This window comes from Echeneis naucrates, chromosome 13 (assembly GCF_900963305.1).
Source record: "Echeneis naucrates chromosome 13, fEcheNa1.1, whole genome shotgun sequence".
NCBI lineage: Eukaryota > Metazoa > Chordata > Actinopteri > Carangiformes > Echeneidae > Echeneis > Echeneis naucrates.
Window position 1 is genome coordinate 9,558,452 of NC_042523.1, and position 13,545 is coordinate 9,571,996.

The 13,545-nt window shown below is 41.0% G+C and overlaps 2 protein-coding genes across 3 annotated transcripts; both read right to left on the reverse strand.

Annotated features, from left to right (window-relative positions):
* Positions 1-4,834: 4,834 nt before the first annotated feature.
* On the reverse strand, positions 4,835-7,932 carry dynll2a (dynein, light chain, LC8-type 2a). Its single transcript, XM_029517334.1, has 3 exons — positions 7,809-7,932; positions 7,193-7,362; positions 4,835-6,609 (listed from the first exon to the last, which is right to left on the reverse strand). The coding sequence occupies exons 2-3, from the start codon at positions 7,322-7,324 to the stop codon at positions 6,472-6,474; spliced, it is 270 nt and encodes an 89-aa protein (XP_029373194.1). The 5' UTR covers positions 7,325-7,362; positions 7,809-7,932; the 3' UTR covers positions 4,835-6,471.
* Positions 7,933-8,302: 370 nt separating this feature from the next.
* On the reverse strand, positions 8,303-11,896 carry srsf1a (serine and arginine rich splicing factor 1a). Of its 2 annotated transcripts, XR_003841400.1 has the most exons (5): positions 11,479-11,896; positions 10,760-10,938; positions 10,094-10,266; positions 9,152-9,920; positions 8,303-8,724 (listed from the first exon to the last, which is right to left on the reverse strand). XR_003841400.1 is itself a non-coding variant. In XM_029517251.1 (4 exons), exons 1-4 carry the CDS (start codon positions 11,664-11,666, stop codon positions 9,723-9,725), a joined length of 738 nt encoding a protein of 245 aa, XP_029373111.1. In that variant the 5' UTR covers positions 11,667-11,896; the 3' UTR covers positions 8,303-9,722. The 2 variants fall into 2 exon arrangements, 1 of the variants encoding a protein (XP_029373111.1); XM_029517251.1 differs by having other exon boundaries at positions 8,303-9,920.
* Positions 11,897-13,545: the final 1,649 nt, after the last annotated feature.

Below are 13,545 nucleotides of genomic sequence, written 5' to 3' on the forward strand. Positions count from 1 at the left end.
GAGGTTTAAATGAAAGAAACTGAGCTAACGGCTTGGGAAGATATCAAAGAAGGTCCAAATCACTGAGATGCCCTTATTGCATACAAGTTTTATAAATCAAGTCTTTATGATAAGCTGATTACCTTATCCTTGACAGCAGCACACAGCATGGGCTGTAAAGGATTACGAGGTGAAGGGTCCATAAAGGGTTTGGCTTAGATAAGATGGTTTGTGGGAGTAAAAGACAGAAATGGTGATTTTACATCAAGAGAAAGCAGGTTTTCTTTCAGCCAGTCAGGCCATCACAGGCAGATATGCCTGTAAAAAAGTTTTTTGGTAATTTAGTAATCAATTACGGCATTCAGATTTCAGGAAAGGAAATGTCTTTTATATATTTCCAAATCTGGCTGCGCAGACAGGTCATAAAAATATTGCGGCCCATGAAAGGCAGCCATTTCAACCTTTAACCTGCTCCTCATTTAGTCATGCAGGATGTGAGATGGTGTTAAAACTGAGCTTTAAATACTTATGCATGTGTAAGTATGTTGTTTTTGAGATATGACATTGTACATCTGTGTGAAGGCAGATTCCTGAACTCTGGCAAGTGTAGCGAACTTCATGCGCAAGTTGTGTTGTGCCAACAGTCACAATGAAATTCTTCCCCTCTGAGGTCCACCTTTCTAATCTTCAGAATGGCTCTATTAATGAGACTAATGGCTTATGAGCGATACCACACCTGAGTGAAACTGCACAGGGTGACTGCTTCTGCAGCTTCCTGGATTGCAATGCAAAATTTCATGGCTGCAATCCATTCAGAGGAAACCATTAGAACAAACTGCTCTCAGGTGCAGCAAAGCAGACCGGGCATGATCATTTATGAACCAAATCACCTCTGGGTGCCCTACGCAAGGACAAAGCGCAAACTCCTTGAATGCTAACTGTAATATCCTTCAGAGGACACGGCGAGACCTGGAGAAACAGAACATTTGGATTTTCCTTTCACCTTCAATCTAATCAATAACTATTAAAACGTCATGGGAGATTACACTTTCTCTGTAAAATATCCTGTTGCATTTCACAACGACCTATTCTGCTGATAATTACTTTCGTTTGATTTTAGGAGCAATAAGCCTAACGCAACAACAAATCAAGCGAATTTCGAACAAAACTGTCATATTGAGATTTCATTTGACCTGATTTTCTGACCATACAGTCCGCTCATTCTCAGTCATATTATTATAGTCTTAATATTTAATATTTCTAATTCCTCTGAGCCGCTCATAAAACAAAATTCATGTCCACAACTTCTAAAGTTAAGGACGTTTCTGGTTTATTTACACTCTGTCAATCTGCTCAGTGGCTTTTCATGGAGAAATAAAAGAGAAAAAAGATTACATTAATGAAAGCTTACCTGAGCACTCATTTAATGTTTGACAAATCAATGTTTTAGTCATTTTGCAGAAGACCCAGTTGCATCGCTATATTTATCCTAACACTATGACCCCCTTTAAATAAACTAAAATATTTCATGATGCTAATATTATTGCATTAGAGAAGGAGACCAAAAAGAAAGACAGCGAGAGAAAGATTCATCATGAAGTCAAATGTTTCCCTCATGTGGTTGAAACATGGAAGTGCAGAAAAACAAAACCACAGCAACAAGGTCCTGGCCAATCAGTCATAAAGCTACATTAGCTTGAGCAACAAAAGGTAAATACAATTACTCAAATATCACATAAGTTTAAATATAGTTCAAAGATAACTTTAACTCTGTGGTTATTGCTGCTACCAAAACAACGACCCTATTTAATTATCTGCACAGGTATATTTTTGGTTAATTTTGTCTGCATTCATTTATTTCAATAATAGAATTATCCTTAACACAAATCCATGGAATCTCTTTTTCAGCCCAAACGCAGCTGTCAGTCTGTTCTTATTTTGTCAATTTAACAGGAGCTGCAACAACCCATAACATGAGGAAAAAGGCCAGACTTTCAATTATGAGAACGTCAGTTGTTATTGTATGACAATGAATGGCTGTAAATAAATTTCTAGGAAAATGTTCAGGAGCCCTTTATGAGCCATTTACACATACATTCATTTTATCCCAGCATCTTCTTGTGTCCGTCTAGCTATTTATCTTTTCTGTGAATGTGTGAGTAGGCAGAGCCAGAGGAGCGTAGGAAGGCTGCTATTTATGCTGTACACAAAGATGTGTGAGGTAATATGCTGCCAGTCCATGTCATGGATTACACTTATTATGTTATGTAGAGGGACATTATAGGCGCATTAAAGGCGCAATAGGAGAACTGTTGTCACGTGAACAATGTAGTGGTTCTGGAAAATTAAGCTATTAATATGATTAAACATTAACTAAGTTTTAATGAGTTGAATGAATGGATTAAAATTATATTAGATGAGTGAAATATCACAGAGATCAAGCTTACTTAATCTCAAACTGGAATATACTGTATGGCACGATAAGGGAAATCAACCCTGTGTTTCTGATAACTCACAGTAACATCCAATGTATGTGAGGTAACTGTGATAGTGTTATTATGGAAAACAACTTTTTCACTTACAGGAATGAAACCAAACTAAAACTACACCCTAAATGCCACATTAGGCCTACTGGTGGCCTTTGCATTTTAAACAAGCAAGAGACAAGGAGATGTACGATATGCAACCAGGGAGCTATGGCTGCAGTAATGTGTGTGGCAATTATGGAAATTGTTAATCTTAGTGCATGATGTCTAGTCTTACCACTGCTAAGCTCCAGCTATCGTCTTAACATAAGCAAAAGCTGCTGTGTTATGTTGTCTATGGGGTGTCAACATTTAGCAGGAAGACACATGGAATGAGGAGACAGTACAGGCAGATACAGAAGGGACATGTTCATTTATATGGATTGCTAATTTCATACTGAGAGTTATAATGTCACATTAAAATTTACATTTTTGTCTGAAACGTTCTTGGAAAAAACTGATTATGAATCCATTTCATGGGTTTTCGTACAACACTTGTTGTCATTAACATAATAGTATGCTACTTTTTCCTCGCTCTTTTTTTTATTAATTGAAAGAAGTGTTTGAGTCTGACTCATTTGCCTCCTTGTCATGCCAGTGTTGAATCCACCCACTGGTCATCTCACAGTCTATGAGGCATCAGCAGAGCACAAACATTCACCATATCAATGAGAAACATGCTCCAAACAAAGCAGGAGGGTATTTTCAGCCTGAGCCAAAACAACATACTCTTTGGTACAATTCAGCTTATTCAACAAGAGCCTTTTAAGAGTGAATGGACAAAAATACATCTCAATAAAAAGATCTTTTTAAAATCCATCATAGATCAGTATTTGAATGATTCGTGTCTCAATATGATGAAAAGGGAAAAGGCTGAGACAGAGTGGGGTTTGAAACTGCTTTTACCCTCCAGAAAAGAATCTGCTATCAAAGATTTAGGGAAAAAAATATAAGCATCTAGGAGTTTGGAATTTTTAATTCCACAGTTCTGACATGTAAACAGAATTGTTATCGTGCACATGAATACATTTAATGAAAGTATCTTTAATTTCAAAGCAGCATAGACTAGTTTCACCATCCAGTCAATTAACTGTGTAGTCTCTATGTGAATGTGCTGACCATGAATTACAGCTCTGTGTGGGACGATAGATGAAGGCAAGCTAGAGGCGATGAAAGAGAGAGCAGGTATATGGAGGGGACGCTGATGGAAAAATGTTGAGTGGAAAACATCACTGAATATTTTGTGAGAAAGGAAACAAGCCCCTAACAGACAGTGACTCAATTAATATGTAAGATGACTATTGTGGCTTTTCTTGAACATTATTTGTGATTCTTTTTTTATTTCACTTATTCTGGCTTTCTAACTCACTAGGGAGAGCTGCATATGAATCCCAACACATGAAAGGATTCAAATGAATTTTCAACTGTCAAATGTGGTGAGAGGTGAGGGTTGTATTCAAATATTGAGGCAGTGTCCCAGTCAACAGTGTCTTATTTCACGTACTTTGACATCAGTCTGTCTCTAGAAATTATTCATTAATTACTTGTCATTCAATTTGTCTGCTCCAACTTTGCATGCGGTTGTTTCAACAGATTTCAGAAGAAAATTCGGTTAACCTTTAAAAAAAAAAAAAAAACAACACTCAGTAAAATAAAACACTTTTTATGTTTCATGTTAATTTAAATAAAAAACAAAAATTTAAGAATTGAGCTGCACATTCCTTCGATGTAATGAAGAAACCAAGTAGCACACTTAGTAAACTGATACATTTTGAAAAATGATGTATACATGTATGAAAGGCCTGAGGGCGTACCTCAGTGGTAGAGCTGCATGCTTTGCATAGAGAGGCCCCGGGTTCAAACCCCAGCCACAAGGCAAAGCAGTGGTACGCTTCTGTCAGTCCTAACTCTGGAGAAATGCGGAGGGTTACGGCAGGAAGGGCATTGAACGTAAAAACTGTGTCCAAATCAATTTTGCAAGTCACAGAGGTGACTGGCTGGCTGTTACTCCAAATAGGGAAAAGCTGAAAGAGAAAATAAAATGTATACATACGTTATTAGAAACACCAATCCAGTCCTGACAGTGCACCTCTGGGTACTGCAGGAACATCCGACACGGTTGGCAGATTTTAGCTGTGTTTGTTAACGTCACTGTAGAGCACGTTTGAAGCTCCTAACCAACCAGCAAGCCAACTAACTTTTTAGTTGGTTAAATATTTCAAGTCCAAAATGTAAAAAAAACAAAAACAAAAACAAAACAAAGGCCACAGTGTAATAAGTCAACAATTAATGTTTATTTTATCGAGTTTATACGATTTTGGTTCTGTAGCAACCTACTGTGTAATTCTAATGAAGTGCAATTGTACTCAAGCCGGTTACAGTTGAGAGCAATGACAGGCACACGTTTTGTGCAAATTTAACAGCATTGGAACGGTTCCTACATATACACAGCAAAGATACATGCCAGAGGAAAACAATATTAAATCAGGTTACATTAACAATAGTTAGGAAGACATCCCTCAAAAACAATCCAATCTAATGCTCGTGAGAGATACACATTTCGCGCTAAACTGGAATATGGGAACAAACAACCGACTTGGCGCACAGAAAAGAAATGTTTGCTGTCACCTAATTCCTTGGACTAAATCTTCTCTCCCAATATACACATTTCATCAACTTCCAAACATTGTGCATTGCCATTTCAAGCTAAGTATACTGGCACAACAAAACATTAACCCCAAATCAGTGTGCTAGACAAGAGTTACACTAGCATGTAGTTGCTTTAAGCCCCAACAGCAGATTCCCTGTCCTTCCTGGATGTCTGGCAGTACACTGGCAAAGGAAAAACAAAGGCTGGGGATAATGCAACTTGAAAGAATCACAAGCCACATAGGACGACACAACCATCTGAAACGCGCGGGTGTTGGAAGCCTTGATAGTTGACTACAGATGTTTATATCTAAATCACCTTCCTTTTGCTGCTTTATAGCAATTATTGGGACAAGACACACATCAGCTCAGTCCAACAACTACATACTTAAAAGTGAAAGGTAAATAATGCAAATGATTTTAGCCCCAAGATGAGATTTTATTTGTGTCTGACTGTTAAATAAATTACAGTTATTGTCTTCCAAACATGCAGAAACAGAATCAGACTGAAATCTATGCAGATGAGTTGGGGGAGATTTTGGTGACCTGTCTGTATGTTATTACTCCAACAAAAACAAGCTAAGGTCTGCGTATGAGAGCTTCATTTGCTCTGTCGTTCTTCACAGTGAAAGTTTAAGTACTGACAAGCTAAACATCCCTGGAAATGCTTACACTGGCTCGTGTTGGTTCCAAAACAACAAGTGTGTTGGATGTTGTGACATCTTTTCTGAAAGTGGCTGCTAAAATTTCACTTCTGTTGGGGTTTTTCCAATTCAAATTGAAAATGATCATTTCTATACGCATGGCTAGACAACATAATTCTTTTAAACTGGTAATAGAATATTAAGACTTAACTCATGCTGTCAGATTACATTATGTTCTCAGAGGTAACTCATCATGAGAACAGAGCAAGACAACTTCTCTTCATGATCAGATGAATTGTTAAACTGGTGCACACAGTATGACTTCACCCTCTAAACTGATAGACTGAGTCTGGCAGAGCCATTTGTGAAGGAAAGCACCACTACATTCTACAGCTTTCCTTTTTTTGAACAATCAAGGGCCACATTGAACTCTTTTATGACCTATAATTTAACAGCATGAACAAAAACGATTTCAGTTGCATTCAAATGGCAACTATCAAAAAGTAAACTTACTGTAACATACATATTAAATAGTGTATAGTCCATGCAATTGCGCACGGCCGGTTTTGCATCATTATGGTATGTCGTTATTAGTGTATGGGAGACATCAGCCACCGGTGCATTTCCGATTTAGGTTCAGGAGGAAAGACTCCTCAACAACCATCAGAAAGTTTTCAGCCAGACTTGAAGAGCAAGATGGCCACTTGGCCCAAGTAGAAGTAAATGAAATGCTTTGTCTCATGCGTGACGTAACTGCCGAAGTTCCTCCCGACGATGCAGTGCCAGGTTGGGTTGTACTTCTTGTCAAACTCCTACAAAAAAAAATAAAATAAATAAAATAATAATTATAATAATATTAAAACTAAAAAGAATTAATCTATATCGAAGAGAAATTCACTGCCTTAAAAGGTTACTTGAGGTGCTGATAACTAATCTTCATCACCAATAAATCTGCCAATTATTTTCACAATTAATCTATTCATTCATTTATTTTCTGTGAACCTTTCAAAAAAAAAAAAAAGAAGAAAAAAAGCCAACAGTCAAACTGGCAAACTGGGTTCTGATCTAACTAAACTGATCATTTATGTGGTAGCCCATTTTATTCTCAATATGCTCTGAGTTGAGTACAATTAAACATAGAAGATGAATAATTTGAGACTTCCGTTTGTTGTGTCTGGTCTAAATGTTTGTGCATGGTGGTGCTTTGGGGAGGGGGACTTGTGGGCTCATTAACCAACAAAAAAATCCTGGCTACAGCCCTGATACCAGAGCCTCTCTCCACTCTGACCAAAAATAGATGTGAGGATAAAAATTAAATGAAAAAAAAAAAAAAAAAAAGTGCAGATCATGTGCCACTGATGTAAGCTCACAGAGCTCCACTTGGATCCAACTCACCTTTTTGATGTAAGCTGCAATGTCCTTCTCGATGTTGTACTTCTCCATGGCCTGGGTGGCACAGTCCACGGCGTCCTGCTGCATGTCCTCGGACATGTCCGCGTTCTTGATCACAGCTTTCCTGTCAGTCATGGTTAGGGGGGGGTTGATGATGATGATGGTGGTGTCTGCTGAGGGAAGAAGGCGCACGTTCACTGAAAATGAAAACCGCACGTGGGCCGGGGACTGTTTAGGCCACCCGGATCAGCGCGAACATCGGGCACAGGCAGGAGGTTTGGCCCTTCGGCCGACCCGTCTCCATCGCTCGCATTGACACATTTGCAGAGTATTCAGCTGGTGTGTTTTTCTCTTTATGACCAGAGCGAAACTTGATACAGGTGGAGTTAAATTACCCAGCTCAAATCACTTTCCCATAATAAAAAATAAACAGCTCCCGCTTCTGCATCGGAAGCAAAAGTATATCTAGTTTATCACCTCCTCGGGCGAAAACGCCGACAGCCCGAGCTGCACAGATGAATCAAGTCTCAGCCGGAGCTCGGCATCGGGAGGCAAACTCAAATCGGAAATATGTCCGACCATTAAAGTCTCTTTCAGATCATCGAAACGTGTAACTCACCTTGCCTCGGTGAACTCTTCCTCGGAGCAGTGTGTGTGTGTGTGTGTGCAGGTTTGAGATGCTGCTGCGGCTAATTGCTTTTTAAAGAATCACACAATAAGCATGTAGGCAGGTTGTGTGTGCGCGCTGCGCTCTCTCCCAGCTCCCCGCCCCTCTGCCGCGTGCTGCCCGCCGCCATTGGCTGGGCCGCAGCCTCCACGCGCGGTGCGGGCGTTTTTCTCCAGCTTCTCTCTGCCGGCATCTTATTTCATCCCACAATGCATCATTCGCGGTGTACACCAGCAGAGCCTGCGGGCTGCAGGCAGGTATCACTGCTGAGAGCAGCCCTTAGTCGTCGCTGGAGGTCTGAATAATGAATATGTTGGGCTTCATGTCATTTGTATTAATGATTTCATGTATTCTTTTTAGCCAGATCACAGAAAGATACTTGTGCACAGGCACCAAGATCATGGATGAAGTGATGGTTCGCGTTTCAAATAATGACAAAGTAAAAATGTGTTTCTTTTAAAGTGTTTTATTGAAAATGCTAAGAGAAAAAAAGATTAAGCAAAATCAAACCATACAAACTACTCCCACATGAAACCCCTTCCCAACCGCCCCAATTTTTAATTAATTGCTTCATACCAGGCATCTACGATTCCATCCTTTGATCCAACTTCCTGGTCCTCAGTTTCGTTTTCTTGTAAAATAAAGCCATTATCACTGAAAAACTTTAAAGATAGGCAGGGAGAGGGCCTAATAGGAAAAAAAAAAGTTGCTCTGGGACTCCCCGCTTTTTAGTTCTGTAATCAACTCATTTGAATCCTGGAAAACTGATCCCGTTCCGAGCATCCATCCTTGCCTATCCCTTTCCTAATCGATCCACTCATCCAGCTCCAAGGATTGGGATCCACTGAGCCACTCCTCCAATCAAAACCTTGAAATACCAGGAAGAAAATCAGAGGCAGACCGTTAGAATAAAATGTCAAGATTTTTGGGCCTAATTTTTCCATGTTGAGCACTCATGTCAGATCAAGAAAAAAAAATGCCACAAAAACTATCACTCCCTGAAGTCAAAACATTTGAAAACATTTAAGTTAGAAGTGGGACGCTTTTGCAACAAAGTAGTGATTCAGAATTTTACAATTTGACAGCAAAGATGTTACACTTACATCACAACACTTGATCTAGGACTGCCTATCTGTCACAGGTCAGAGTAGCATGTTCAAAATTTTATATATATATATATATATAAATGTGTATATATGTATATATAACAAATTACAGCACATATGGCTTTGTTAAATGACATGCATGATATGGCAACCGATCAAAACGTTCAATTTATGGAATATGAAGCGTACCATTGCCTCGACCTGATTGCTCCTCAATTAGATGTCCTATCCTGACCATACAAATGAAATGTGCTCCACAATGGTTTTATTCCAAATCACTTTAATCCTTCTCTTCAGATGTCTAAAGGAAGACACAAGGGTAAAATACAGTTAAACAACGGGCTACCCAGTCAAATGGCCCACCCCGCATATCCAATAAGAAGCTCATTAACAGAAAAAAAGAAGAAAAATAAAATAGACAAAAAACAAAAACCCCAAAACTCAATTTTCAACACTTGCAAAAACATTGAGTGCAATCTATACCGACTCAACATTTTTGAAGTTCAACACAGCACAATTTCTACTGTTGCAAAAATTGAGGACAGGAAGAAGAGAGGGAGAAAACAAGAGGACGAAGCCGCTGGAGAAGGTGGGGAAGGGGTGAAGGAAAGGGGTACACCTACATACCAAGATCATCCACAAGGACATCGGGACATGAAATGCAAAAATTAAAAATCAATAGCTGACATCTGGAGGAACTCATAAGAGGTAAAAACAAGAGGTATACATCAAAAGGGCAAAGCATCGGTGGTAGAAAGGTTTAAGAACGGGAACGAGAGCGGCTGTGACGAGGTGAGTAGCGGGGCGATCCTCTGCCACGGCCACGGGAATTGCTGCGGCTGCGGCTGGCGCTGCGACTGCGGCTCCTGCTCCGACTGCCACGGCTGCGGGAGCGTGATCTTCCGTAACTTGGGCTGCGGGGACCGTCTAATTTCACACGAATGTAAGCAGTCTCTCCCTGGCAGACACAAGAGAACTTGACATTGAAAAGACAACATTCCTGCCTGTGATGTAAATAGTTGGAAATGACGGCCAGTTGTGCATCAAAACATGTGGCATTGCCTCAAAGTACTCACCTCAACACAGCATAGAAACATTATCCATGACAGTTAATCAAATCAGCAAACATACCTCATGCGAGCGGAATTTGGTGTTGTCCAGCTTTCGAACGGCATAGGTCATGTCCTCTTTGCGCACAAATTCTACAACCCCAGTTCCGTCTCTGAAAACATCAGCGTAACACACATCGCCTGCCTCGCGCATGTGGTCCTTCAGGTCCTGCCAACTGCCACTCTGAGGGAGCCCTGAAAGACGAGACAAAAATTATGTTATATGACACATTGTATCTGCAGAAACAGACACTACAGTAAATTCTATGTTTTTGGGTTGGTCGACCATAATAATTATGACCACCTTTGTACATTTTTTGTAAACTGATACAACTAACTTATTCAGTGGAAGCTGCAAACCTACAATTTTGCATATTCAGTACATAATGAATAAAACAACTTTCTCTTTCCAAAATGTTCAGCTATGCCACCAGGATTTCACAACAGCAATTCCTTACTGCATCACCTCCCAGCTAAACAACACTTAAAAGCTAGCAACTGCATTTAATTCTATTTTCTTGACCCAACCTTTTGTAAATTGGATCCTTTGCTCTAGAAGTTACACTTCAAAGAAGGAGTAGATTATCAAAAAAGTAAAACATTACCTGCACTTCATGGCGCAATCCCCCTACAATAAAAACAACTTTCTTGTGCGATAGCCAAATGGGTGACTGTATGGTGTACCTACCCGACACAATGACCCTGTACTCGGAGCGTCTGGATGGAGGCCCGTATCTGCCTCTTGGAGCACCGCCGATCCCTCCAAATCCGCCCCTGGAGCCCCTGCCGCTCCGAGGAAACTCCACACGCAATCTGTAGCCGTCGTAATCATAACCATCACGTCCGTAGACGGCATCGTCGGCGTCCCTGTTAGTAAAACAATACAGTTTAAACATTAACACACGGGGGGCTGCAGAGTTCAGAAAACACATGCAGAGAAAATGCGGACACGGACCGTGTCAGCCATGTTGGCTGCTAGCTTCATCTAGTCTCCTAAAATCGCCTTTACAGGCGCACAAGAGACTTCACGTATTCGTCTTTAAACCAGTTTATGATAAGCCACCACAAGCATCGGGTCCCTCTGTGGGTGCATACAAGCTCATCGGCCCAGACCAAATGTAGCCAACCAAGCGGTAAATGGAGAGCCTTAAGAGAAACAAAGCGAAACGAGTGTCCGGCTAAACATTTACATGCACGGGGCAGTGTTTAAAAGCAACGGTGTAAACTATGTATTTTTCTTACTCTCCACTTATAAGCCAAATACAGAGATAAACCAGGAAACCCGTGCAGACCCGCGAAAACAAGCTGCAGGATGTCCATGCTATAGTCTGAGCCCGGCTCTAATGTGTTAGCACACGCGTTGGTTAGCCACACAATGGCGTTGCCCCGGCCTAGCTAGCTGCTCACCTCGGGTCCTCGAACTCAATGAAGGCGAACGGCGGCCCCCCTCTCCGGTTCTTCAGGTCGATATCTCGGATCGTCCCGTATTTGTAGAACACGTCCTCCACGTCCTTTGTGCGGATATCAGGTGGGAGGTTTCCCACGTAAATCCGACAGTCGTTGTTCCCGGCTGGGCCTCGCACGACACCCGACATCTCTGCTAACGGACAGCTCGCGTGCTGAGGCTAAAGGTTGGTTTGTTGCTAAGGAGATTTCTCGGCGGCCGTCGGAGCCACAGTGAGGTCGGTGACCGGACGGCTACAAGTGGTCGAGCACGACGGATAAAATCGATAGAAAAACGGCGATCTGCCAGATATTCCCCCCTCTTTCTGCGGACAACCCTCCGGACGCGGAGCCCGCTACTCCTATTTTTCTTCAGGCAGCGCGCTGCTTCGCCAAGGCGCTCATGAACACCGGAAACGCTGCGGCCACAACAGAAACGTCCGCCACAACAAATAGTCCGCCAGTTCACCGGTTGCAATGACAGCAATTAATAATTTTTAGATTTTTTTTTTTTGCTAAAAATATGGAATCAAATGAGAATATTGTTCTACTAATAATTTTAATATTGTGAACAACATTTAAACCCGAGGCTGATCTCCAATTAACCTCCTCGGGTAATTGGAGACAGCAGATTGTGTCAATGTGATATTATCGTAAAAAAGGTGAATTATTATTATATTTACACGAGAATCCAAACGTGGCTCATTTAGTCTTAGACAGCAATGATGTGTCGTTCGTGAACGATTCGTTCATTTTGAAATAATCTTTCGTATAACACTGGAGTAACAAGTCTCAAGCATGATGAACGCTAAAAAAACGACCGTGACCGTAGACTCAGTGTTTTGTTTTGTTTGTTTGTTAGAATGAGCCGATCGTTATGGAGAAATAATCCCAGGTAGGATGATTATTATCGTAGCCATACTCTTACCTGCAACACGCACAGAGAAAAAAAAAAGTAACGAGTAACGAGAGCATCCATATAAATGTAGTGGAGTAAAAAGTACAATATTTGTCCTTCAAATGTAGTAAAGTGAAAGTAAAAGTATGCCCCCAAAATAATACCAAAGTAAAGTGCAGATACACAAAAACTGCACTTAAGTAAAAGTAAATGTACTTCGTTACTGTCCACCCCCGCTGATTGGCTGATGTTAGTTTGCTTGCCGCTGATTGGCTGATGTTAGTTTGCTTGAGAGGGAAAGCTGTTACTCTCATTCTGTTGACAGGCGACATCAACTGACTGCTCCAACCGGACAATATCCGATCAGATCAACAGGTTTGTTTTTTAATGTTGATCTTTTTGTAATCGCAGTCCAACCATGCTCCTGCCTGCAGTGCATCTAGGCTGTCTGATTCAGACAGCAAGCATTAAATCCCGGATGCTGTGTGAAGCCCTGCGCTTGGAGCGACTTTCTCCACTAAGGCCCAGGAGCCATCTACCTCCCTGCAGCACATGCTCTGCAGTAGTACAGCTACACCTCATAGTGTTGACGGATATTACAAGTATGAGACACTTCATCAAGATCATTAATTTTGATTATTTGCAAGAATCAATACTCCTGCCTGTAATCGATGACCATGAATAATTTTGCGATGGCCATCTGCGCAATATTATGACGTGAACACAATATTACGGAAGCTAACACCACCTGCCAGCTCTCCACTGACAGCTCTATCTCTCTCCTCTGACCATTTCCTCTCCCCTTGGTCTCTCCCTGTTCTCTGTGGCGCGTTGTCCAGTGTGTAATGGTACACATTTGACGTTTCTTCTATGCCAAAACTGAGATTGGGGTCCATTGCCCAGGTTCACTGATCGCCCTCTGCCTACGTCACTTCCGCTGTAGCTTTTTGGATGCGGAAGTAAAAATTTCCCACAAATCGACTCTAGAAGCCCAATTAATGTATTTACCGATATATTTAGAAGAAAAAACAGGTCCTACATTATTTTTGTAAACATCGATTCAAAGTGGTCTTTAACCTGCAATATGCAACAAAATACCATATCCACACCAGATTTTACCTGAACACTGTTTT